Below are 26,775 nucleotides of genomic sequence, written 5' to 3'. Positions count from 1 at the left end.
TTCAACTCATCGAGCTGACCCTGGGAGAACTGCAAACTGTTCTTTAGGTCCTGGACCTCTCTGCTCAGGTCGTCCATTATTTTATTAGTCGAATCCACCAGTATTTGGACAAAGCACTTGAAGGTATTTTCTTGTTGTTGTAACAACTGCTTGTAGAACTATTTTTGTCGTTTAAAAAAATTATTCACGTGTGATAGAGAGACACCACTGTCCTCGACAACGGTACTCCTGCCGGCTTTGGCCTTTGTCATGGTAGCTAGCAACGTAGGTTACGCTGTTACTCCTCGCAGTTCCAGACAGGGCAGGTCACAGGGAAGATTCGAAACAACAAACAGCAGGGATCTAGACAGCCACAAAGCCGGAACAATCTGCGGTCCCAGCCACAATGGCTAACCGCGTCGCGGGCTGCGTTCAAGCCCTCAAGAAAACTCCGCTAGCTTGATATGCTGCTAGCTAGCTAGCTAGCAGCTAGGCTAGCTGCAACGCCAAATAGCTCCTCAGACCCATCCTAGGTTGGCAGGATCACTGGACAGAGACTAGCAATCCCAGCATCTGATGTCACGGGATCCAAACTAAAAAGTTAGGTAGCTACTAAGATCTTCCCAATACACTTTCAAAACAACAAATCCGAGCTCTTCCTCGTTCCGCGTTCAAGAGAGAAGGCAGAGCAAACGTAAACTGACACTCACTATAAATCCAAACTCCTTGCTTGAGCTACAGTGTTTACATTTCATTTCAGGTGTAAAGAAATAATGATAAAACATTAAGGTACAGTAAATGCCAAATTACCTATAGTTTTCGGCTAGACTTGAGTTTTATTGATTTGAGTTATTCACGTCTAAAGTCTATATTTTCTCCTGGTTGTGTCACTCACTGTTGGTTGGGTTCGGTTTCTCCTCAGCCACCCCTCCAGACTACAGGATACCCTGCTGCCCATGAGTCCTGAAGTGTACGGAGAACTGACCACGATTATGAACCCTGAAATTGATACTGTGGTAGGTTTCAGCCAAACAGCACCAGCCGCACACATTTGAGACGCTGGGAAGATCTCAATTGCATACGCCTCGCGTCCTCTCTCCTATCTCCTTGAATCCTTCTCAAAACCCATTGGATGAGAAAGCCAGAGGTACCAACTCCCTCACCTTCTCCTCCAATGAGTTTTGAGAAGGAGACAAGGAGTGACGCGTGGAGTATGCAATTGTTGTGGTAGGTTTCAATAAGGGCAACACCAGCCGCACACTGAGTGTGGTAGGTTAGAGCCAGACAGAACACCGAGTAGAGACAACAAGTCTAATCATCATAAAACAAAGAATGGGGAAAAGATGTGAACCTGGGCTAAAATGACAATATAAATTCCCTATTTGAGGGGGCTAATCAGCTGGACTAGTGTCATAACTGGAGCATTTATTTCCAAACCTTTCATGCAAGGGTAGGGATAATTCATGCATTTTTACAATGTGACAGTACACACTTAATGCAATCACAAAAGTGCAGCATACCACTATTGAGATGCAGCCCATTATTTTCCCTGATCCTGGTAGTTCTCATTTTGTCCCTCTCTCTTCAGATGTGCACTGCCTTCCCAAACTAACCTGCCCTCTTCAGGCAGCGCCCTTGGAAAACTTGTTACCCCCCGAGCTGATCTGAAGACATCCCAGAAAAAGGATGGTATTTAAGTTTAAGACATTTGTTGGGTTTCCTTTGTAAATACAACTAAAACTGTATACATACCGAGTCTGTCGTTTAATGTACATGCATGAGATTTTGGGGCTTCAAATCTAGCTGTTTGTAATAAGGAATGTCATTCTATGTGACTTGTGGGACACGGTAATATTTTGTGAATGCATATGTAGTGTGTAATAACTTATAAAGTGAAACGGTTAAGCCGTTATACTGTGAGCTTCAAAAGTATTGGGACATTTGACAAATGTTTTGTTGTTTTGGCTCTGTACTCCAGCACTTTGCATTTGAAATTATACAATGACTATGAGATTAAAGTGCAGACTGTTAGCTTTAATTTGAGGGTATTTTCATCCATATCAGGTGAACTGTTTAGAAATTACTATTTTTGTACATATTCCCTCCATTTCAGGGAACCAAAAGTAAATGTGACAAATTCCCTTATGTGTATTTAAGTAGTCAAGTTTAGTATGTGGTTCTATATTCATAGCACGGAATGATTCCAAGTTTGTGACTCTACACACTTGTTGGATGCATCTGTTTGTTTTGGTTGTTTCAGATTATTTTGTGCCCAATAGAAATGAATGATAAATAATGTTTGGACTTCACTGTTTAATTTAAGGAGAAAGAAGAGGGCTCACACATGCCTGAATAGCTTTGCTTTATTTAACCTTGTTTATTAAAATAAATATATGTGTGTATATATATTCCACTGCCAGGAGCAAATCGCACATTTTCACATCAAGTATGCCTTAAAATAAGAACAGAAAAGGACATCCATATTCAGCAATACATTCAGAACTGTCTTTAGTTGGAACTTTAGACTGGTCTGCAACTACTGGTGACACCGGACTTGAACCATATGTCCATATGATATACAAGGGTTCGAACGCAGGTCTCCCACAAGCCACAAGATTGTTAGCCCTCTGAGCTAAAGCCTAGGCAGCTGACACAAGTTATCAGGTCTCAGGCAAGGTTGCCCTTCACTGAACCACCAATCCATTACAACAGGCATTGTTATAACAAAACCAATGTCCGATTTTGTGAACCGTGACTTACAGGAACAGGTATGACAGTGTTACGGATGTGATTGGTTGGAGGGTTCATGTCTGGTGTTTCCCAGACTAAGGGGAGTGGTGAACGAGGTTGAATTTCTGTGGCAACATGTTATCTTTCTCATTCTTTGGCTTTCATTTGAAATGTTTCTATACACAATGTCACCATCTCAGACACACAGATCTGGGGAGTTGCTGAAAACTGGTCAAGTTGCCTTACAGCGACAAACAAGTAGTGATGGAGATGTTATGTACATAGAGGACAGGGTTTTCCAATCTACCGGATATTCCATCTGTGTATTCATTATCTATCTGGATTAGAACGTTGGTCAAGGTTATTCTCCATTGTGTCAATTAAGCTGCTCTTATGCGACATAGTGTTTTCCCCATAAGACCTACCACTGCTGTTGATTTGATCTATTGTACAGTATTGCTTCATGCTGTGTTAACATTCATGTTAACATCAATTGAAAAATTTAAACAGGTTGTAAATTGACTGCAGTGGTTATATATTTGGTATCGCTCATGTCATACTGTGCGTCATTCCTCAACTGTATGGATTTGACATTCATATTGGACCTCATGAGGGGCTATCCACAAAACTGACACACTAAATCAACTAACTGTTTTTTGTACATGTCAATAATACAGGATACAATACTACTGTACATATTCAAGTAGCAAAGCATAACATACAAATACAATAAGTAATTCATGACTTTCCATTCATTTCTTAAACTGATTATTATGCTAACTATGCCATAATTCCAATCCTGAATAATCCTCATTTAGATGATTTTATATGGTCCTTTACACACCAGCTGATCTTAACTACTACTGTGGGAAAATTGGATCCTGGCCACAGGCACAAGCTTATTCATAAAAGATGACAACATCTAAGAGGATTTGTTTACTATATTAAATGTCAACTGCCATCTGTTAATGTACTTAACGTTAGCTCACTCTTTTACACAAACATGTCCAACTGGTTTCCTCCTTTACTACTTTCAGAAAAGTGCTACGATGGTTTACATGTAGGCTTCAGTCCTGTTGTATTGGTTTGATAGAAAGTCATCTGTATGGCATCAGACAAGTGACGCCAGACTAGTGTTTTATCATGGGCCACAGATACTCCCCTGTTCTATCGGTGGTTCCTGATTTAGCTACCTCCTCTCTACAACAGACAACTACCTGTGTTGTGCGCATAACATACAGTATTTAGCTATAGGGAAGTACAATTCCATTGTTATAAATGAGAAAATCATAACAGAAAAAACACTAGACAAAGAATATACAAATATATATATATAAGGGGCTTGTGCCCGTCCCAAAAAAAGTAAAGTATAGAAAAATGTAATTGAAATGAAAGCTGAAGGGCATACAGTTCCTATGCAGTGGGGTTGATAAAAGTCAAGATAAGTTTGACCCGGACTAGTGGAAGCATGGTAACATCTGGCATCCTATACTTGTTTACATAAGTACTAAGTAGGCTACAGGACCATATAGTGCTTCTACCCTAGTGGTGGCCCATCATGTCCTTAGGAGCTACCGTTTATTTTAACATCTGTCCAACCAGGCATTAACGAAGCACTGTAGCTAGAATAGTATGGAGTGACATTAGTGCCAACATACATTTTATTTCAGATTCAACATCATATCACTCCATAGAGAGTGCCGGATTTGGCATTAGATTAATGGACATTGTGGCCCTCCAGGAAAAATACCAAACTGCTAGATTATCTATTACATTAAATTACAGTAAGTATTGGTCCTTGATATCATGAAATCAATTAACTTTTAACAGTACATAAATATACAATTTACATGTAGGAGAACATCTATAATAATATCACTTTATATTGTACACCATTGTCACAAAGATTCAATCAGATTGTGCACTTCGATTTGGGACCCTAACACACACACCACACATACTTGGTGAGGGAAAGGACTAATGGAGGAAGAGGAAAGAGATAGGAAAGATACAGCAAAAATAAGCAACACAGTCGCAAAAGGTGCAAAGCACATGACAAAGGTAAAGCAAAATGCTTACGGTAAAACAAGGGAGTATAAAAAAATATATTTAAAAAAACACGTTCAATCAAACACACAGTTCAGAAATACGAGACTGTTATCATACAAAGTCGACAAGTCACTCCAAAAAGCGCATCCCACCACAAAAACAGCAGTCTAGTATAGTACAGATGATATAAAAGCAGTGTGGCGCCGCCTGCTGGCTTGCAAGGCTACACTACAGCAGGCCATCCAGGTTGTTCTCCGTTGTCTCCTTGACCTTCTTGGGGGCCTCTTGTGGGTTGTACTTGTTTTGATAGTCCTGGAGGATGGTGACCACGTCGTGATGGCCAAAGTGCAAGGCCTCTTCCATTGGAGTGTTGTCCCACCTACAGGGAAGATAATGAGCGTGACTGACTGGGGTTAGACTGGCCTACAAAGGCATAGTTCTGGGAGCTAACATGAGTTTTCAGTTGTGAAAATGAAAGGGTACAAACGTGTACATTGTATTCTAGACTGTACATTGCAGACGCTTACTCTCACTCAACTATATGATACTGTCTCTCATCCACCCTAAACACACCTACCCACCCAAAACACACACACAAGACAGACAGACAAAGTTTCTGTGGGCTTACCTATCCCTGGGAACAGGGTTCACCTTGCACGCCTCCAAGAGGAAGCGCACCACCTCTGCATGTCCTGAAAGTAGAGCAGATGGCGGAGATACGTGAGAAACAAACACACACACACTCCTACGCACTTCCTCTCTCACACACTGCAGCAAAGACGTCACACACTACGCAGTGCAGCTGCCGAGGGACAGCAAATTAACTCCTACGACACAGAGGGGGCCGAGTCTGCCAATCACTCCCAGAGGACCCAGACATACACACACAATCTGTCCCTGTGTGTGACAGGAAAAGAAGGCTGTGAGACGCACCTTCTGCTGCTGCCACATGTAGAGCCGTCCTGGAGTCATAGTCCCTCTGCTCCATGTCCATGGAGGACAGGGCAAACCTGCACACACACAGACAGAAAGGTCAGCAGTGTCACAGAGACGGAAGACAGAAGTCATTCAGAGATACAAAAGCAGATTGATCATTAGGAACAAATGTATAATTCCTCAAGTATAATGAATTGAACATAATTTAAAAACAGTCATTTTTATTTTGTGTCAATGTGTGTTTGTCAGTGTGTGTAATCTGTGTGTAAGAGAGCTGCGTACTGTACCTCCTTAGTGCTGAGACGTCTCCGGTGTAGGCGGCAAACAGGAGATTGATGACAGACTTGACCTGGAGAGAAAGAGGAAAGCAGTTTGTGGAAACTGGCAAACACACACAGGCAGGGGGTGTGGGGATATGTACCCTACCACAGTCCTTCACCAGCTAAAAGAGAAGCGGAGTCTGCCAAACATATCAATCAGGACTTCTAGATCCCAATCAACTCCTTACAAAAGCAATGGCAGTATTACTTTAATTATGTAGAATGTTATGCATTGTAAGACTTGCCAGAAGTACTTATTAACCCCTTATAATAATGTCTAAGCATCTCTCAATGACTTTGACTGAATGGCATCTATTCAGTCTTGAGAAAAATTGCAGCATGAAAAAAGGCTACATCCTATATCATTAGCCGTATAATAACACGTTAAAAACTATCATATGACCTGTTGACTTTATTGTTGTCAAAATATCATCCCAAAAAATGTTCTACTAACCATTTGTGTGCAGTGAGACCACTGTGAGCAGTTAGTAAGACCAATAGCTAGTAGTGAGTGTATTACATTTTAGTCATTTAGCAGACGCTCTTATCCAGAGCAACTTACAGGAGCAATTAGGGTTAAGTGCCTTGCTCAAGGGCACATCGGCAGATATTTTACCTAGTCGGCTCGGGGATTAGAACCAGCAACCTTTCGGTTACTGGCACAATGCTCTAAACCACTAAGCTACCTGTATTAGAAGATTTAGGAGTTAAGAGTGAGTAAACTCCAGCCCCAGGCAAACCGTGACCGGAGTCCTGGCTCGAGCTGTAGGCTACAGGGGATATTGACAGCTTTATTAGCCAAGGTCCTCTATTCTGCCACCCAGTCAATAAGATACTTCTTAAGGAGCCTTGAGTCATGTTTGAGGAGCTACCAGCTTTGACTACAGACCAGATACTATGGTTGGATTCTGGCAGTGTTTTCTAAAGAGTTGATTGGAGAAATAATTATCTTGTGGTCCGTTTACTAACTTGAAGCTTTAGCAGACTATGTGTGGCTTTTCTGCTGCATTGCAGGCTATGGGTCTGCAGTAACGTTCTCTAATATAATCAGATAATCAACCACTAGAGGGTGCTGAAACATTACTGAAGGCATAGTGACATTGCCTTCAGTAAATTGTCTCATGTTTTTCCATTTGGGTGGTGGTGGTAGTGGGTAGAGCATCAAAACTTCAAAGTCTAATTATGTGAACCACTGTTTGGATCGGAATTAGATGCTTTAGATACTCAACTGTATTGGAGTGAATTAAATGAGTGAATTAAATAAAATAAAAACAGTAAACAGTGCTGGGGTATCAAAAGCATAAAACCCTTGCTTCACATTCACAACAAACCAGTAAAACAATCAATTAATGCATTACTCAGTTAATGGCAATATGGAGTTATTACCAATTTAGTTTTTTTTTTGCTTGGGGAGGATGTTGTGCAGTATTTCTGTAACATCTCAGATGCATTTTGATGAGGCTGCAGAATGCAGAGACACAACTGCCCGAAACAGAACAGAATATAAAGGAGCTCCACATCACAGTAGAACACCAATCAGAACAGAATAAAGCAGGGCAAAACTCAGCATAGCCGTAAGTAGCATAGTTAGCAGAACTGAACAAAGTAGAATAGAGTAGAGCACAGGCATTTAGCAGATCAGTGTCACACAACTTAGTAGCAGACAATAACTAGTTAGATCAGAAAATAACATAAGAAATGAGGTAGCAGTAGAACATACGGAAATGAACAGAACAGCAGCGAGCAAAGCAGTCGTTCCATGTCATTTCAGCAAGCCATGACACCCATCGTCTCAGATTGTTCTGAAATCGTTTCTGTAGTTAGAAGCAGCTAAAATGTACATTGCTGCAACATCATTTTCTTAAAATGGAATTTGATCTGAGAAATTAAGCTAATTGATTGCACCCACTTTGGCCCTTTTAATTGATAGGATTCATATAATATTCAATAAATATAGTAACCAACATTCGATTTGGACCCAACTTCTTCCTACTATTGAGTAAGACATGAGGAATCCAATAAAATGGTCAAAAGCCAGCCACAGACCCCGCACACAAATCCCACCCCAACAACCAGAATACAGTATCAGTTCTCTATGTCTGACAAGTAGTATGGCGCTGCGGCTTGAAGTATTGCTTCTTCATCCTATGTGATGTGTTCCTGTGAATCTAATGTTTTTTCCCCCTTTCAGAGAAATTAGCCATTGAAGTCACTTGCATTATTTACCACAAAAAGGTAGCAACCTTTTCTAACCCACAGTCATCAACAAACATGGGCTATGTAGGCTAGTTTTGATATAAACACAAATGTATACACACCCAATGTGAGGCAGAGAATATCTGAACCACACTGTTCATATGGGGCCAGGGAGGTGTTTCAGACCGATTATTTTGACCATTAAGAGGTCAGACACGGACAAGAGTCACTTAGACACGCCCTATCGTCTGAGCATCATGCCAATAGGGGAAATATAACACCATTGGCGTGTGACCAAAATTGCCACCACCATAGAAATAGAATTGCGTGACTACATCTACCCCACACAGGTATTATAATGTGTGTTTGAATCCAATCTGGCCTATGTTAGCCCAGCCCTGCACAGACACAGGTCACTGTAGGTGAGATCACACTGCAACACACAACAAGCGAGCACAGCATGTCAAGGGTAGTCCAGCACATTCCCATACAAAAATGGCTACAATGTATACAAAAGTGTATACAATTTAACATATTAAAACAGAACTGGCTCAAAAGAGGCTACTTTTGACTTATTACTAAATAACTTAAAACTACTTTGACAGTTATTACCCCATTATCACCCTGAAGCCGAAAGTGACTTTTCAGTCAGGTTTGTTATGAGTGTGATGGATGGTCCTTGACAGGCTGAAAAAGAATGGCTACAACAGAAATACAATACAATAACCATACTATACAGACAGACATAGTACAGCAAGGAACACAGTTGCCAGCAACGAGAGCACACTTGACTTCACTCAACTCACCAAGTACAAACTGGTTCAGAACAATGACCGGAGGGCGAGCATACAGACCAAACTCACACAGATCAAGCACAATGCATTCTGGGGGTCTCTTCTGATTGGTTCCATTAACTCTGATCTCAGGGGTGAAAGGGTGCATTGCATACCACACAAGAACCCTCCCCAAATCACCCACCCCCTCACCTCTCTTTTACCTGCTCAGGTTGAACTGTGACCAGAAGAGTCAAACCTAGCCACAAAAACTGCACTTTCAAAGTATTTATCACACAGACATGACCAGGTATTTACTTGGGAATTATATGGTAAAATGGTAATTACACAATAATAACCAACTAGTTAACTTTAAATTACTGATTGTTGCAGATTGTTTAGGATTCATTAAAACCACTAGGCACCGTTTTAGTACCAACCAGATACGAAATTACCAATTGTGTTGAAAGTAAGTATAAAAAAGTACCAATTGATACCACACAATTTCCTAGTAAAATGAATACCAGTGGAAACAATATCATAAAGTGCTATCACAAAATCTCCTGTTAACCAATAAAACACTTAGTTTCAGTTGTGGTAATTTGACAAACAGGTATTCATTGGTTATAGTACTTTATTGGTTTATAACATGGGGCAGCAAGGCAACACGATTTCAACAAGCACTTCACCTGTCATTGCAACACACTTCTAGCATTACAACTACTGAAGCTCTTTGCTTGTATTTGCAATACAGGCCTCTATACAGATAGCAGTAGAGCTAAGTATTGCTTTCCCCCCCAAAACAAGACAAAAACCTAGTGTTTTCATCCAAACCATGAGGCAGTGTCTTTACTATGAGGATAACGCAACTCCCTTTTTTGTCCAAGACACCAAAACCAGTTTGAGTTAGAGTGATAAATCAACATTCCAGTTAGATTCGGTAAAGATCTGAAGAGTTCAAGAGAAGTTTTAATGTTAAATGCAATGATATACACTCTCAATAAGTTAAAACTGTAGACTGCTGGTGTGTATAGCATTTTAGACTTGGAGGGCTATAGTTGTTTTCGCCAAGGCACAGAAAACAGAAAAAACAGAAAAACTGAAAGAAAAAAAAAACACACTAAAATGAACTTTAAAATATCAAGGTGGGATTCAAACACATTTATTAAATCATACAAAAATATGCATGCCAGAAGGACCATTTGAAACAAAAAAAGAAATAGTAAAATAATGACATTGCCGGAAACATTACAAACATGTTGGTGTGAAATCATAAAAATCATACATTTTAATGAAAATACTGGTACGGCATTAAAAAAAACGTGTGTAAAATTTGATTGGGGTTATTTGTCACATTTTGCTGGAACATAGAAAGGTTCACATTCCCTTAGAGTTCAAGTAAGCCACATAACTTCCTCCTGTAGCCTCTAACGTCAACCTAACTCCAAATTGCAGTAGTGAGTGAAACTCGTCTATAGTTGAGGCGTGTGAGTCCTGCAGGCTTTCAGCCCCTGCATTCTCCATATTATGTCAACATGGGCAAGACTGTAGAAAACCCACTCAAACGTGTTTCAGAAAACACAAGTAGCAGAAAGAAAAGATACAATTCCAGTACAAATAAATAGGATTAATTTAACAGGACTGATTATTGGGTAAATTAGCATTAGCAAGCAGGTTAACGTTAGCTGCTAGGCTAGCTTCCCTCCACAGTGACAGAGGCTTGTGAAAGCTTTGCACCGCACACTGACTGACAAAATCTCAAAGGCCTACACTTAAAAAACAAACATCCTCAGTGAAATAGTAGTTCTAGTTCCAAATCACAATTATAACTGAAGTCCAAGCATATAGACATGACAAAACAACAAATAGATATTTTAACTAAAATTCTGATGCTAAATTAAGCTAAAAGCTAACTAAAAGTATATGGGACAGGGTGGAGTCAAGTCAGTCAATTCAGGAATTCCAATTAAATTAATACATTCCAATTAAATAATTGAAAACAGGTCATCTATGTTCAGTAACTTGTCAACAAACAAAGGGAGAAGCTATATATATATATATATATATATATATTTCCATTTATGAATTTTACATTTAAATCCCTTCCTGAATTGACTTCAATTCAAATTGACCCCAACCTTGGCCGGTATGGGCTCCATAGACTTATATGGACCCACAAGAAGAAGAGCACATTCACGGGTAACATAGGGCTACTGAAGCGTATACCCATTCAACAGTTCAGTTTCAAGCATGATTGGATAAAAACATTGAAAGAAAAACAACAACCCCAGCAGCAGGACACCCAAGGCCTTGGCTGACATGTGCAAATGTGGCCAAATTATGAACGTTTGTGAAATAAGTTGATTCCCTTGCCGTTCTGAGCTGCTGTTGAGTTTCGTCAAGCTTACTGCAAGATAACAATCCCCCAAAACACACACACACACACACACACACACAGCATGTCAGGCAAACAATACAGTCTATGGCAAAACTATAGATACAGTACATATGGAAATAAATATGATGCATTCTTAAGCTACAGTATAGATAAGATAACTGGTTTACCCTTTGACTTTAAGGGTAGCTAAGCGTTATTGACAGTAATAATACGGATTAAATATAATTGGTAACAATGTGTGATCACACTTTATCTCAATGGTATACTGACTTGTACAATATATATACACGTATGACCTATATAACCATGATATGCCATCTGACATATACATACTGCAACTGCCTATGGAATAGATCCAGCAGGATTCTACTAGGCTATGTCATGAAAACTAACGGCTTGTGGGGTGTCTGTCGGTCTGTCTGTCACAGCCAGGGTCAATGTCCCCTCGGCATGCGTCACAGCTTAGATCAACACGGTACACACACGTGCATGGACCACTCAAATACACACACACACACACACACACACACACACACACACAGAAGGGGGTTGAATGCATCACCTTTTACGACCTTGATGAAAAGCTACGGTCCACTCAACAGCAGTTGAGAATCAACTCGTGTGAGATGCTGACACTGACAACGTTGCTGGTATGTGAAAGGTAAAGGGCCTGTATGCAAGTTAGAATGGTCCGACTGATATAGTCTCAGTGTCACGCCTGATAAGTGCCTTATTATAATCTCATAGTTTGCTCTTCTAAAGCTTACTACAAGCTCTACGCAGATGCAAATATCGGTGTTGCAATGTCGTTTTTCATCACAAAAGGGGCAGCTCCTTGTAATACGCTCTGGAGTTCCACATACTGTTTTACTACCTGAAGAGACACGCAGTATCATTACCTCCGCAGCCGTGGGGGCAGTATTATTGCTTGGTTCCTTGATCTGATATGTAGGCTATATAGGCTATTCATCAAAGTAGCCTATTTTGCATTGATAACCAAATATAATCTCAGCGACTGTTCAAAAAGTAAACCAAACAAGAATCTACCCAAAAAGGTATTTTGTTTAGAAAAAATAACTAGTGATTCCAGGCTATTGTGAAATGGTAGAACCTGCTGTAGCCAACTAGCTAGCCATGTGCTTTTTTTACTCCATGACCAAAACATGTTGACGTTCTATTTTTAACTGATATGAGAATTAATACACAAACAGCATATCAAACTGGGATAATGTTTTCGGTTACACCAGCAAGTATAAGAATATTTGCCAGGGCCTATTTCTAAATTATAAATCTGATTATTTCACATGGAGATGTGGGAAGCTAAAAAGACTAGCTAGCCTGCTATGTTTTTAGCCAGGCTAAAGCCAGATAGCCAGGCTGCCAGCTAGCTACTTACTATTAGCAAGGGAAGGCTACTCTTCCTTGTTTTCAAAGAAATGTAAGACCAAAATAAAAAATGGGAGTGGGACCGGCAAGGATATCCTGTTACCAAAAGGTGTCCGCTACTCCAAAAATCCCACTTCACCCATGTGCACGCACGCACGTAGATCAACTGAGTTGAGCTTGTAGTAACCTTAAGAGCCTGTCAACGCATAGAAATATCATGAGATACATTACATTTCTATGTGTCAAAACACTTCAAATCACAACACTCCACATCCTCCCTTGGCTTTTGGTTTGAGAAAACCTCCCTCGCTTTGGTTAACAAACACATTACATTGTGCCTAATACCCACACTGGCATGTTTGACAGATTCAGGACCTCAAACCTGTCAGTAGATATTGAAGTACACATGCAATGACGAATCAAGTCTACATGCAAAGCCTTAATCTGAGCCAGGCAATCCCTTCAGGCCCCTAAAGTCCGACATTCTAGACAGGCAGCCGGAAGGGCTTCCCTCGGCTCTGCAGGACCCCCAAAAACACACAAGGACACACAGAAAAAAAAAGGTAGAGTAACTCAGGTAGGATCAATTATCATTCATCACCAGTACATAATGTGACATTACATTATGTTTTACAATCCGCCAAACAAAAAAACAACCTCATAGAAATAAATAATCCTCTTGATAATATATATAAATATATGAAGTCATATATGGGCGTAGAAAGGAGACAGGAGGTGGGAGGAGAGAGGGGGTCCTAGTTGCGCTCCCCGACACTCTCCATCCTATAGACTACAGTGGTGGAGCTGTCCTCGTGGCACTCAGTGGGCACCACCTTTTTCCACAGAGAGTCTTTGAGAGCTAGCTCTTGCTGAAGGCTCTCGTAATCCATGGGTCCGAAGGTAAACTGCTGTTTCAAGCAACATGGGATAACAGATTAGTCGGGTCTGCCAGCACATGCCACGAGTGCGGCTGCTCTACGTGTGTGTGTGTGTGTGTGTGTGTGTGTGTGTGTGTGTGTGTGTGTGTGTGTGTGTGTGTGTGTGTGTGTGTGTGTGTGTGTGTGTCTGACTGACTGACTATCTATGCGTGGTTGGTAATGTGTTAAGTTTTGTAACTATGTAATGGACTATGTGTAGGCCTTTCTTTATTGTGTCTATGACTGTTTGGCATGTGTGTGTGTCAGGTTTGCTCTGACAGAGATGCCCCTTGCCTCTAAACACACTCTGATTAAAACACTATTTTTAGATCAAAAGGAAAGGATATTTCAAAATCAATCCTAACCTTTAATTATTATTATTTTTTACCAAGCATGCCAAAGCTTACTGAAAACCTTGAGATTAAACTAAATTAAATGACAATCCCCTCCAAAAGGGCAAACCAGATTAACAAGTAAATTCCCCAAAATATATATACAATTATCAAACATCCACAAACATAATCCAAATGTCAATACATTAGAGTGTACTGTAGCTATCTAAATAACTAGGGCAACAATCTTTCTTTAGGAACTCTCATTAGCAACCCTTAGATACTCGGCTACAGACAATTTAGCACCATTATATCAGGCACATTCTGTTGTTCTGGGAGGGTGTGGTAACAATGGAAGAGGGGTGGGTCTGTGTGCGTGTGTGTGCTTGTGTAAAGGTGTGTGTGGAGGGGATGGTTGGGACTGCGTGTACTCACCCTCTGGTCGCCTCCCTCCCTGCGAGGATCATGCTTCTTGGCAAAGTGCCTCAGGTTGTCATAGTTGTGGAAGTTAAAGAGAGACACCAGGTCCTGAAACGCATAGAATGAGAGCGTCATGGTCAGACGGAAGGAGTGAGAGACAGAGAGAAAAAGAGAGACAGAGCGAGCGAGCAAGACAGAGAGAGAAAGAAACAGAAAGAAATCTAAACTCAAGCGTGTATCAGAATAGCGGTGGGACTGGGATTCGATCCCACGAGGACATTGTCGTACATGTCATATGCTGAAGGCGGTGACGCTAACCATTGCCACTAGACCAACGCCAGGTCACGAGTAGGTAGAGTTAACATTAGAACCGTCGGGCCTTTCAGCATATAAGTAACCGCTAGAGAACACCTAGCCTTGATGGACCCTCCTTTCAGCCAATGACGCATCAACATTCTAACAGTCTAATAAATACATTTCATATATGCTATCGGCAGAATAATAATTTGGTTGTGTTTATGAAGGTCGTAATATTAGAATACAAAAAAACGTATTTCAAATAACATTTTTATTAGCTTATGTTACCCTAGTCTATAAATAAAAATGAAAAAAACACTAGTTCAAGATTTAAATCCATCACAAAGAAATCGTTATCATTTCGTTTTGGCAGGTCTAAAGAAACATTGTGGTAATAAGAAAATGTCTAATTTTTTTTTATTTGTTTATTATGTTACTAGTACTAGTATTATGTTATTTGGAAATATGTATGGTAAGGTAAGTGTCATAGAAACTGCAGAATATGCCCTTTCTGATACTATATAGAAATCAAAACGATTTACCTGCATGTGACTCTGAAGGAGGATTTGATAAAGTGATACTCCTTTCCCTGCATCTGTCAATTCCAAGCTGTGCCCATCTCTTCATGTACAGTTTGACAACTGATAATATTGTCACTCAGACTATTGTCAATTTAATCTTGTCTTTAGGATAACTCTTATTATGTGTGAAATTAGTTTCGGTGTAGTTTCAATGGGCCGGCTGCGCAGGCTGACTGGCATCGTTTGTTTCCCCTCGCTCATCAATTCGGATAGAGTTAAGGATATGTTTTGCATTATTCTAAAGGCCTACTGCAACAGCATGTTTTCGTTTCCCGTACAATACATTTGATTAGTAATAGAGTTATAGTAAATAAAACAGTAACAGCTTCTTTTTACAAAGTAAAACATAAAAGAGAATGATATATCAACCCGCAAGGCGTGCGGTCAAATGATTTGCTATAAACATGAGCGCCAAAGCTGATAAATAGGCATAACACAAACTCATCATTACACTATTGTCTTTCTAAATTAAATCAAGCTCTTCACCTTCCTTATCATTCAGTTAGGCCTAATTTGAATTCAATTTTGAAGTAAAGTGCACAATTATCGCCCATTCATCCATTTGTCATTCATTCAGTGAGGAGAGAGAGACTCATTAGCGCCTGGCTGGGTACCAACGTCCTACAGCGCATTGTCTTGGTGGGTTAAGTTGGGAATAGGTGTGAAAAAAACAGTTAAAGGCTATAAATAATTTTCTGTTTGTGATTAAAAAATTCTGAGAAATGAGCAATGCAAAAATACAAACATTTTGTAAAAATCAGGGAAGGAGCAGGAGGTAGCTTTTTTTAGGGGTCCAATTTATTTTATTTACAAAATCAAACGTCACTGGCCGTTGGCCTATGGCAGTTATGGTGTTAAAGAACATTGTGTTCTTCAACAACATGTTGACAGTGATTCCTGGCATTGTTTTCCAGCCGTGAGATCTAAATCACTCATTCATCACTTTGTTATTAAGGAGCAGACTGGCGTGGGGCCTCTCTCTACGGCTCATAGCTGGAACAACACATAGCTGTATCTGTACCTGTATGAAACCCCACCGCAATGACTGGGCCTCAATGAGAAAGCACCTACTAGTTCACTATGGGATATCACAAGTAAACATACATCTACATACAGTATGTACCATTCTGAAATCTTGTTATGCAACATAAGTCATACAGCATACAATTGGGTGAAATTCCATAACCAGCTTAGTTGGCACAAACAGAAAATAGCATCCATCCAATTTAATTTTTTTACTTGTTTGAGTAGAGTAGACAGTAGAGAGTAGAGTATTACTTGGGAAATTGTTTTATGTGTCTGTGTCTTATGGACTCCTGGCTGCACAATGAGTTTCCCTGCAGGAACAATGAAGAATAGCTTAGGTTCTGAATCAAACTGTATGCATTCATCTCACTTCCCCCGCGATGCAGCAAAATAAAGGAATCAGACAGTGACCTATGAATGAATAATGCATGGCGGGGAAGAGAAAAATTACTAGGGGGGGAGAAGAAAGAGATGACAAGAAGCTATAATGGGCCGGGCAATGCACTAAATAAGATGTGTCTGTGAGGCCTTGTCAGAGCAAAAGGTATGTAAATCGCAGATGCTTTAGGAGGAGTAGCTCGGCTAGAAGAGCTCATTTCTCATGGTAGAAGGATTCATATGCCGTGGCGGCTCAGAATATGGCTCAGAGAGCGGGAGAGGAGAGAGGGCGAGAGATAATAAGATGCAGAAATATGATCATGTGTGAGGGTGGTAGTGGTAATATGTGTGTGGGGGGGATTGAGTGCATGTCTATTCGCAGGTGTCAGTGTGTCCCCGTACCGTGCAGAACTGAATGCCTCGGACACTGTTGCCCAGCTTGTCCAGTGGAGGAGACCAGCACATGATGCCCATGACGTTGGGCACCACCAGTAGGATGCCCCCTGCCACGCCCGACTTGGCTGGCAAGCCCACCTAGAGACACAAAGACACAGGGAGAGGTTACCCACAACTCTGTGGACATCAGGGCCCAAAATGTAAAAAGTTCCTTATCTAGGATCAGCTCCCCTTTGTCCATATAATCTTATTAATTATGATCTAAGACAAAACTGATCCAATATCAGCACTTCTACTCTGAGACTCGTGGTGAATACAGGCCCAGGGCTTTATATACACTAAGAGTGAGTGAGAGACAGACACACAGAGTGAAAGCAATGAAAGAAAGCATAGGACCTACAGCAGGGATCATCAACTAGATTCAGCCGCAGGGCAGATTTTTTCTTGAGCGGATGGTCTGGGGGCCGGAACATAATTACAAATAATTTGTAGATTGCAAATTGACCGCAAGAAGCCCAAACAGATATAATATTTGACTAAAACATAATCATTTCAAACCTTGTTTACATTTGTATACGATCACGTGTCTCTATTTTGCGTGGGAATACTTGACTGGATAATCGCGTAACATCTGATTGGATAATCCTCCATGGGGGCTATTGGTAGACCATTGGCCTGGTTTGTTCTGGCAAGGACAGCGACTGGAGGGACTGGAGCCCAGTGGAGGGCAATTGGGGACATTGTGGGGCAGAGACCGGCTGGATGGGACTGAAAATGACCGTATTGGGCAGGAGGGGGAAGGAAAAGGCAGAATCTGTCAGAGTGGCAATATTGGGCATAATAAGCTGTGCTTTGACTGGACCACAAAAGTCAATGTGGTGGTCTGACACTCTGGGTGCATCTCAATACCCCTACCCCTATGTACAAATTACCTTGACTAACCTGTACCCCCGCACATTGACTCGGTACCAGTACCCCCTGTATATAGCCTCGTTATTGTTATTTTTACTATTTTTCACTTTAGATTATTTAGTAAATATTTTCTTAACTGAATTTAGTTAAAAATGCCTTGTTGGTTAAGGGCTTGTAAGTAAGCATTTCACGTAAAGGTCTACACCTGTTGTATTCGGTGCATGTGACAAATACAGTTTGATTTGATTTGAATAGTGTAAAATGGCTTCCTTTTCTTGTCTACTCTCTTCCATCTGCACTTTTCTGAAAACACAGGCCAGGTTAAAGTTATTTTTGTCAGAGCAGATAAAGGATGGGAGACAAGGAATAGCCACTGTGGAATATGGCGAGGTACAGTATACTCACGTGGAAGGCGAACTGGCCAGAGAAGTCATACATGCCGCAGGAGTGCATGAGGCTCAGTGTGTCACGCACTGCCTCCGGGCTCAGCACGCGCTCGCCCGTGATTGGACAGAAGCCGCCGTTGGCCAAGGTGGCCGCCATGACGCTGGCGCTCTCACAGGTCACTTCGATGGAGCATAGCTGGAGGGACACAGACAGTTACAACACAAATGAAGATCAAGCCAAACAGTCATAGTGACAGAAATAAATGAATATAACACACACATACACACAGAATAAATATATGACAGTCAAACGTGAGTCTAGGGCATTACATACTCAATTCTTCTCCTGTCACAATATTGCCCCCACTCTGGGTGAAAACGTACTACAGTATAATCAAAATAGTGTATGCATAGAGAATGAAAAAACTATACTATAATCAAAGTACATTTTGCATAAATGCATAGAGTATAATGTACCCACTACAACGACTCCTCTCTCTTGTCCTTCTATGGTTTTAGGAAAGGCTCCAGGTTATGTGAGTTCTCAGTGGGCCAAGGCAAACATTACCAAATGACCAGCATGACCGGAGCCTATCCGTCAGTGGGCTGCCAGCACCAGAGTGACACCAGAGAGGAAGGCTGTCAACACCCAAAGGGATGTGACATCAACACAGCTATCCCATTGCACACATTTCCCCCCTTAGCCAGAGAAGCACATGAGCAAAGTCACAGTCACCAGACCCAGAAAGAGAGAGGGGGAGAGGAGGGGGCTTCGAAAATACAACCATTACAATAAGTCCTTCCTCCCCATTTCTCCCTCCACTGGCAGTGTGTAGTTGTTGTGGGCTGTCTGTTTGCACGTACCTGGAAGTAGAAATCCAGAATGGACGTCATGTCTGTCCCCTCAGGAAAACACTGCATAGAGAGAGATAGAGAATGATGAATGAACAGATTACATCCATGCAATATATTTTGACATGACAGGTGTGCTGTTCTGTGTTTCAGCAACCTTAGATTATACATTGGAGAGAGAGAGAGAGAGAGAGAGAGAGAGAGAGAGAGAGAGGGGGGGGGGGGCTTAAGTTTAGTTACTCCTTATTTAGGGAAAGATAGAGTAGCTCCTAAGTCAAAATAAATAAATAATTTTCCCCTACTAGCACCGACTCTGCTGACAGCTACTTTAAAGAAAAATGTACTTACTATGATTGAGATATGTGGCTGTCCCACCTAGCTACAGTATCTTAAGATGAATGCACTAACTGTAAGTCGCTCTGGATAAGAGTGTCTGCTAAATGACTAAAAGGCAGCTCTCCAGTTGTGAACAAAGCGACTTAGTGAATTGTAGAATGGGAACAGCAAACAGTGCCAAGTAAGAGAAAAGGGAGGGGAAGAGGGAGTGGAAAGAGGGCAGAATGAGAGGGAGAGATAGCATCACGGCTCAGACCTTCTTTTCTTTCAGGTAGTAGCCGATAGCGAAATTCCTGTCTCCTGACTCGCGCTCCGACTGGAATCTGGGTCACAAAGAACACAACACACCCCATCAGTGAGAAGAGCTAACGTTCCACAGTGTGTGTGTGCGCGCGTCTGCACCCATGTGAGTTGGTGTTTGTTTTCTTTCACCACATTCCTTCATTGCCGTCATAATTAAAAACCCTCTTCCAAATGAGATCATGAGCCTACTGTGATTCACTTCTGTAAACAACATTAATATTCAAGACTTTGCCATCACATATAAATGGCATGCCGGCAGTGTAAACAATAATTAATAATGGAGAGGGGTCCGGAAAGGAGAAGAAGGCCAGACAATTGGGCTGCATCTGAAATGGCGTCCTATTACCTATTTAGTGCATTACTTTTGACCAGGGCCCACATAGTGCATTATGTAGGGAATAGGGTGCCACTTTCTACTTACGTGGCGTTGCTGAAGCCTACATACTCGTTTCCTGCCATCTTATTCAGGAAGTTCATGACCTGGAAACAAAACAACGACAATAAGTCTCTCAACACAAGACAGTACAAACCTAAGCTAAATCAGTTAGCAAAAAAGTTTGAAACATACATTACCTAAAACAACCACAAAATACCCCATACAACTCCAAACAGCTGCCACAAACCACAAAATGTGGTATTAAAAACTTGAGTTTACTTACATAGTCAAACTTCTCAGCATTGCTCGCTCCCTGCTGAAAAGCAATAGAAAAAGTATTAAGTCAAGTTTGTTGGACAAAGAGAAAATGTTTACAGCAGAATGAAAGTAGCAAGAAAACACATTATAAGCATTGGCTTAAATAATAACAAGAACTACAAAAATGATCAGTTTGATGCATTATAAATGCAAAGTTAACTGAGCTTCGGTGAGACCTAGGCAAGCATATACACTTCAACATGGATGAAGCAAATCTGACGGGTGTTAAATAGTTACAGAGAAAGAGAGATGTACAGTGCATTCGGAAAGTATTCAGACCCCTTGATTTTTTCCACATGTTGTTACGTTACAGCCTTATTCTAAAATGGATTAAATAAATGTTTTCCTCATCAATCTACACACAATACCCCATAATGGCAAAGCAAAAAAAGGTTTTTATGGTAGAGTGGCCAGACAGAAGCCACTCCTCAGTAAAAGGCACATGATAGCCTGCTTGGAGTTTGCCAAAAGGCACCTAAAGGACTCTCAGACCATGAGAACGAAGATTCTCTGGTCTGATGAAACCAAGATTGAACTCTTTGGCCTGAATGCCAAGTGTCACGTCTGGAGTAAACCTGGCACCATCCCTACGGTGAAGCATGGTGGTGGCAGCATCATGCTGTGGGGAAAGATGAACGGAGCAAAGTACAGAGAGATCCTTGATGAAAACCTGCTCCAGAGCGCTCAGGACCTCAGACTGGGGCGAAGGTTCACCTTCCAACAGGACAATGACCCTAAGCACACAGCCAAGACAACGCAGGAGTGGCTTCGGGACAAGTCTCTGAATGTCCTTTAGTGGCCCAGCCAGAGCCCGGACTTGAACCCGATTTAACATCTCTGGAGAGACCTGAAAATAACTGTGAAGCGACGCTCCCCATCCAACCTGACAGAGCTTGAGAGGAATGTGAGTAACTCCCAAAATACAGGTGTGCCAAGCTTGTAGCATCATACCCAAGAAGACTTGAGGCTGTAATCGCTGCCAAAGGTGCTTCAACAAAGTACTGAGTAAAGGGTATGGAAAAAAGTGTAAAAACCTGTTTTTGCTTAGTCATTATGGGGTATTGTGTGTAGATTAATGAGGAACAAAAGCAATTTAATTTAGAATAAAGGCTGTAACGTAACAAAATGTGGAAAAAGTCAAGGGGTCTGAAAACTTTCCGAATGCACTGTATAATGAATTTATAGAGTCAATAGACACAAAAAGACAGTTAATGAGTGGGCTTTGGTTGGAATTAAATTAAAGAACTAAGATGATCTGTCATAATCACCTTTTGTATATAAATGTAACACTATGGCTGGCACAATTACATATAATCGTGTAACCGACGTCATGGTTACCATATAACCAATGGTTATGGATGAAGAATAACCGTCATTAACCGTTAAAAAAATAGAATATATATATTATTATTTTAATATTTTTGGGGGGGACAAACAGCTGACTGAAGACGGGACGGCCAGGCATTTGTGCGGTTGAGTCCGTTTCTGTGATAACATGGACTTTTAACAACATGAAACTTTTTTGCCCCTTGCTGAAACAAGAAAGGTGTTGTAGCAAACAATGAATAAATGGGCTTGGAACCTCTAATCCTGGCAATAGGTCATACTTGCATAACTCTGATGATAGAGAAATGTGCGCAATTGTTCTGCATGGAATAATCTGAAATGTGTAGTTCTGACTATGCTCTTCAAGAGGTGATGATTTTAAAACCAAATAGTTATAACATTTATTTAACAATCCTTTGAAAGCGGCACGTAGCTACTTGTCAATGGTTTTAGCGGAGCTGGGGGTCTCCTTTCACCCTAGCAGCCAAATTGTACACTCTATACTGTATTGTGATGTTTTATTGATAACAACCTATTTGACTGGTAAACTCATGGGTACACTCGCAATAGCTGCCTGGTATTGTGATGCAATAATTTCCATGGTAATGTAGAATGTTCCAAAACTAAACTTAAGAACGGGAAGCATAGAAATAACTCACATAGCACAGATCTACCACTTCTTAGACTTGCTTTACATTTTTGTCATTTAGCAGACACTCTTATCCAGAGCGACTTACAGTTAAGTGAGTGCATACATTTTTCATACTGGCCCCCCGTGGGAAACGAACCCACAACCCTGGCGTTGCAAGCGCCATGCTCTACCAACTGAGCTACAGGAGGCCACTGCTTTCAATAAGAACGACAGATCTATAACTCACATTTCTATATGAATTTGGTAGGGTCGCCCAAAAGGTTCCATGTCGCAGCTTTAACTGATAATCTCATGCAATGGAATGTATTTTTTGTAATGTCAGTTGAGTTGAATCAACAAATCACAGCACATATTGATGGGTACACTTCCTGCTTTGATTTCCTTCTTTGCTTCAATAGATGGGTTGGCAACGTCACAAAAATGATGCGCGTTTCGATGGGGCCAGAAGCCTTGCTTTGTTATGATTCTGAATGGTCAGATAGCTAGCAACAATGACAAGAAGCTGCCATGTGGGGAATCGTAGGTGGCTCGTTTCAGCTAGTTTTATCTTGTTCTTTATACCATGTCTTGTTTTGAGGTGTTTTGAATGAGTTAATGTCAACGCTAATATGGCAAAAATTCACTAGCTAGCAACAACTGATGATGTATTTGAGAGACAACAAGTGCTCATTGTGCAAATATATACCGAACGAAATAAAAACGCAACAACTTCATTGATTTTACTGAGTTACAGTTCATATGAGGAAATCAGTCAATTGAAATAAATAAATTAGGCCCTAATCTATGGATTTCACACGACTGGTAATTTTTATATGTATATGTTGGTCACAGATACCTTAAAAAATGTTTTATTGCTATCGATAAAATGCAATTGTATTCGTTGTCCGTCGCTTATGCCTGCCCATACCATAACCCCACCACCACCATGGGGCACTCTGTTCACAACGTTGACATCAGCAAACCGCTCGCCCACACGACGCCATACACGTAGTCTGCAGTTGTGAGGCCGGTTGGACGTACTGCCAAATTCTCTAAAACGATGTTGGAGGCGGCTTATGGTAGTGAAATTAACATTAAATTCTCTGACAACAGCTCTGGTGGACACTCCTGCAGTCAGCATGCCAATTGCACACTCCCTCAAAACTTGAGATATCTGTGGCATTGTGTTGTGTGACAAAACTGCACATTTTAGAGTGGCCTTTTATTGTCCCCAGTACAAGGTGTGTGATCATGCTGTTTATTCAGTTTCTTGATATGCCACACCTGTCAGGTGGATGGATTATCTTGGCAAAGGAGAAATGCTCACGAACAGAGATGTAAACAAATTTGTGCACAACATTTGAAAGAAATAAGCTTTTTGTGCGTAAGGAAAATGTCTGGGATCTTTTACTTCAGCTCATGAAACCAACACTTATATTTTTGTTCAGTGTATTTATGTTTTCAATAAACATCTGGAGATGTACATGTTAGTTTACATGTTGTCAACAATCTAAGCCAACCCTGTCGGTTTTGCCACATAGCTGTGCACGCGTAGGTTTTGTTGTTATGGGTACACTCGTAATTGCCGCCAGTCCACCCATTATGCCATCAATGACTTGGTGATTGCCGTTCTATTCATTATATTTCTACGGCAGCACATGTAGTCAGAAGCGGAGGAAAAGGAGAAAATATGCGTCTACATAAAAAAATATCTATATATCAATTTTTTTGTTTGGTTTTGCTATTTGAACGGTTATTATGGAGACTGCAGTCATTTGGCTGGCCAATTACTGTCATCCAAAATTCCATGACCGTCACAGCCCTATTTAACACTTATTTTAGTGCCGTGCAGTGTGTGTGTGTTTATTATAGGCTAACACGTGTCCTGTGAACAGCTCTGGGGATCAGGAGGGCTTATTAGCATGGAGTGTTGACAGCCTGGGTGACTAAACAGAAGAGCAGGAGGTAGAGAGGGTGCGAAGAGGGATGGAAGGTGCAAGGGAGGAAAAGTTGTACTGAGGATTTTTTCTTAACAATCTTCCTTGTCACTTGACATAGTATGCTCTTGTTTCTTTACTATTACTAGCTTTGCAAGACATGGCAAAAACAAAGGCATGCATGTCTATTGACTATTGAACTCAGCCTGCTTCATATATCCAGAGAAAAATACTACAGCTATACTTTGCTTCCAGACAGCATTCTAACATTTTGTAACATATGTATCAGTACAAAACAAAAATTACAGTGGTATGTTGAAAGAGATGCTAAATGGGGCTATCGATTTATCTTTTCCATCCGGGCTTGTTCAATGAGAGGGGATGGTGGGGGGAGGGAGAAAATGGAAAAGGAAGTAAAATTACCAACGTCATTTACCAACGACATGGCAGCAGTGGTCATAATATCCCACAGTTCCTAAGTCTGGAAAATATGCAACAACATACACAAAAAAATACACAAGAAGCCTTCAAACCCATGGTTACATAATCGGGGTGTGGCCCCGGTGGCGTTGTCATGGACACATACAGTGGGGTGTGTAAGCCCGACATATTTCCTATGAGTGATGTAATCAGCTCTACACTATGCTACGGTATGATGCACATGCGGGTACATACTGAGAGAGACAGGTCATTGAGAGGGACACAGACATACAGTTATGTATTAACTGACACATAGACGACAAGTAAAGACAAAACCACTGGGTTTTTCGACGTTTCGCAGATGAATGTGTGAACAGAAAGATCCCACCCACATTATATGACCTTTTCAATGAAAGGAGGAGAATGCAGCTTGCTCACGAGTAGCTGTTCTACGTACAGTGCACATGTAATGTTGTGGAAAAACTCACATGGGAATAAAATGGACCCCCAGACAGGGTAACACACCTTTCAAATCAACTTCATGCGTGGCTTAACCCGATAAAAACATATCCCTTTCAGTATCTGTGTGTGTGTGTGTGTATACAGTATGTGGTGTGCGTGCTCGTTTCCATGTAGAAGTACTGTATGTGGGAGTATCTCTCTGTGGGTGTGTGTGCATACTCTGTATACACTTAGTTGCTTGGTAGGCCTACATGCGAGTCTCGATTTCCATAGCCGATTCGTGTCCATCAGTCACACACCACTAAGTCTGGTAGGACACACTAGTACTAGGAAAAGTCAGGACATTTCCATCTGCCACCACACTACGACAGTGTTTATCATATGGTGCATAATATTTAAACGAAAGGGAGGACATTATAATAGATTAGTTGTTTCATGATCAGAATGAGTTGCCATAATAAAAACATGTAAAAGCGAGTTCCATTTAGTAAAAGACCAGTACGATGATGGCTTAAGATATGTATGTAATGTACAGTGCATTCGGTAAAGTATTCAGACCCCTTGAGTTTTTACACATTTTGTTACCTTTACAGCCTTATTCTAAAATTGATTAAAATTGTTAATTTCCCTCATCAATCTACACACAATACCCCATAATGACAAAGCAAAAACAGGTTTTTAAAAATAAAAACAATGAAATAACATTTACATAAGTATTCAGACCTTTACTCAGTACTTTGTTGAAGCACTTCTGGCAGCGAGTACAGCCTCGAGTCTTCTTGGGTATGACGCTACAAGCTTGGCACACCTGTATTTGGAGAGTTTCTCCCATTCTTCTCTGCAGATCCTCTCAAGCTCTGTCAGGTTGGATAGGGAGCGTCGATATTTTCAGGTCTCTCCAGAGATGTTCCATCGGGTTCAAGTCCGGGCTCTGGCTGGGCCACTCAAGGACATTCAGAGACTTGTCCCGAAGCCACTCCTGCGTTGTCTTGGCTGTGTGCTTAGGGTCGTAGTCCTGTTGGAAGGTGAACCTTCGCCCACGGAGGTCTTGAGCACTCTGGAGCAGGTTTTCATCAAGGATCTCTCTGTACTTTACTTTGTTCATCTTTCCCTTGATCCTGACTTGTCTCCCAGTACCTGCCGCTGAAAAACATTCCCACAGCATGATGCTGCCACCACCATGCTTCACCGTAGGGATAGTGCCAGGTTTCCTCCAGACGTGACACTTGGCATTCAGGCCAAAGAGTTCAATCTTGGTTTCATCAGACCAGAGAATCTTGTTTCTCATGGTCAGAGTCCTTTAGGTGCATTTTGGCAAACTCCAAGCGAACTGTCATGTGCCTTTTACTGAGAAGTGGCTTCCGTCTGGCCACTCTACCATAAAGGCCTGATTGGTGGAGTG

General features: G+C 41.1%; 2 protein-coding genes across 8 annotated transcripts in view; one reads left to right on the top strand and one right to left on the bottom strand.

The window, feature by feature from the left end:
• LOC311144161 (signal transducer and activator of transcription 1-alpha/beta-like) overlaps window positions 1–3,231 on the top strand; it is a 31,757-nt gene extending 28,526 nt beyond the window's left edge. Inside the window, exons 25-26 of the mRNA XM_084180154.1 lie at window positions 902–995; window positions 1,568–3,231. Coding sequence (XP_084036280.1) covers window positions 902–995; window positions 1,568–1,591 — 118 coding nt within the window. The 3' untranslated portion in view covers window positions 1,592–3,231. The remainder of the gene's footprint in view (window positions 1–901; window positions 996–1,567) is intronic.
• The window catches only part of LOC311144162 (glutaminase kidney isoform, mitochondrial-like), a 60,251-nt gene continuing 35,800 nt past the window's right edge, over window positions 2,325–26,775 (bottom strand). For 2 of the 7 annotated variants that reach the window (XM_084180155.1, XM_084180157.1), the window contains exons 8-18: window positions 20,563–20,595; window positions 20,325–20,383; window positions 19,857–19,923; window positions 19,277–19,327; window positions 18,432–18,608; window positions 17,121–17,252; window positions 14,452–14,544; window positions 5,982–6,043; window positions 5,692–5,768; window positions 5,387–5,450; window positions 2,325–5,137 (exon numbers count right to left, since the gene is read on the bottom strand). In XM_084180155.1, the coding sequence (XP_084036281.1) occupies window positions 4,987–5,137; window positions 5,387–5,450; window positions 5,692–5,768; window positions 5,982–6,043; window positions 14,452–14,544; window positions 17,121–17,252; window positions 18,432–18,608; window positions 19,277–19,327; window positions 19,857–19,923; window positions 20,325–20,383; window positions 20,563–20,595 (966 nt within the window). In that variant the 3' untranslated portion in view covers window positions 2,325–4,986. Of the gene's footprint in view, window positions 5,138–5,386; window positions 5,451–5,691; window positions 5,769–5,981; window positions 6,044–9,599; window positions 13,676–14,451; window positions 14,545–17,120; window positions 17,253–18,431; window positions 18,609–19,276; window positions 19,328–19,856; window positions 19,924–20,324; window positions 20,384–20,562; window positions 20,596–26,775 lie in introns of those variants that run through there. The other 5 variants (XM_084180156.1, XM_084180158.1, XM_084180160.1 and 2 more) reach the window with 3 other exon arrangements.

Source organism: Coregonus lavaretus (genome assembly GCF_964263955.1).
Source record: "Coregonus lavaretus genome assembly, chromosome: 16".
Classification (NCBI taxonomy): Eukaryota; Metazoa; Chordata; class Actinopteri; order Salmoniformes; family Salmonidae; genus Coregonus; species Coregonus lavaretus.
Note: the sequence above shows the minus strand (reverse complement) of the source record. Positions and strands in the feature narration are given on the sequence as shown.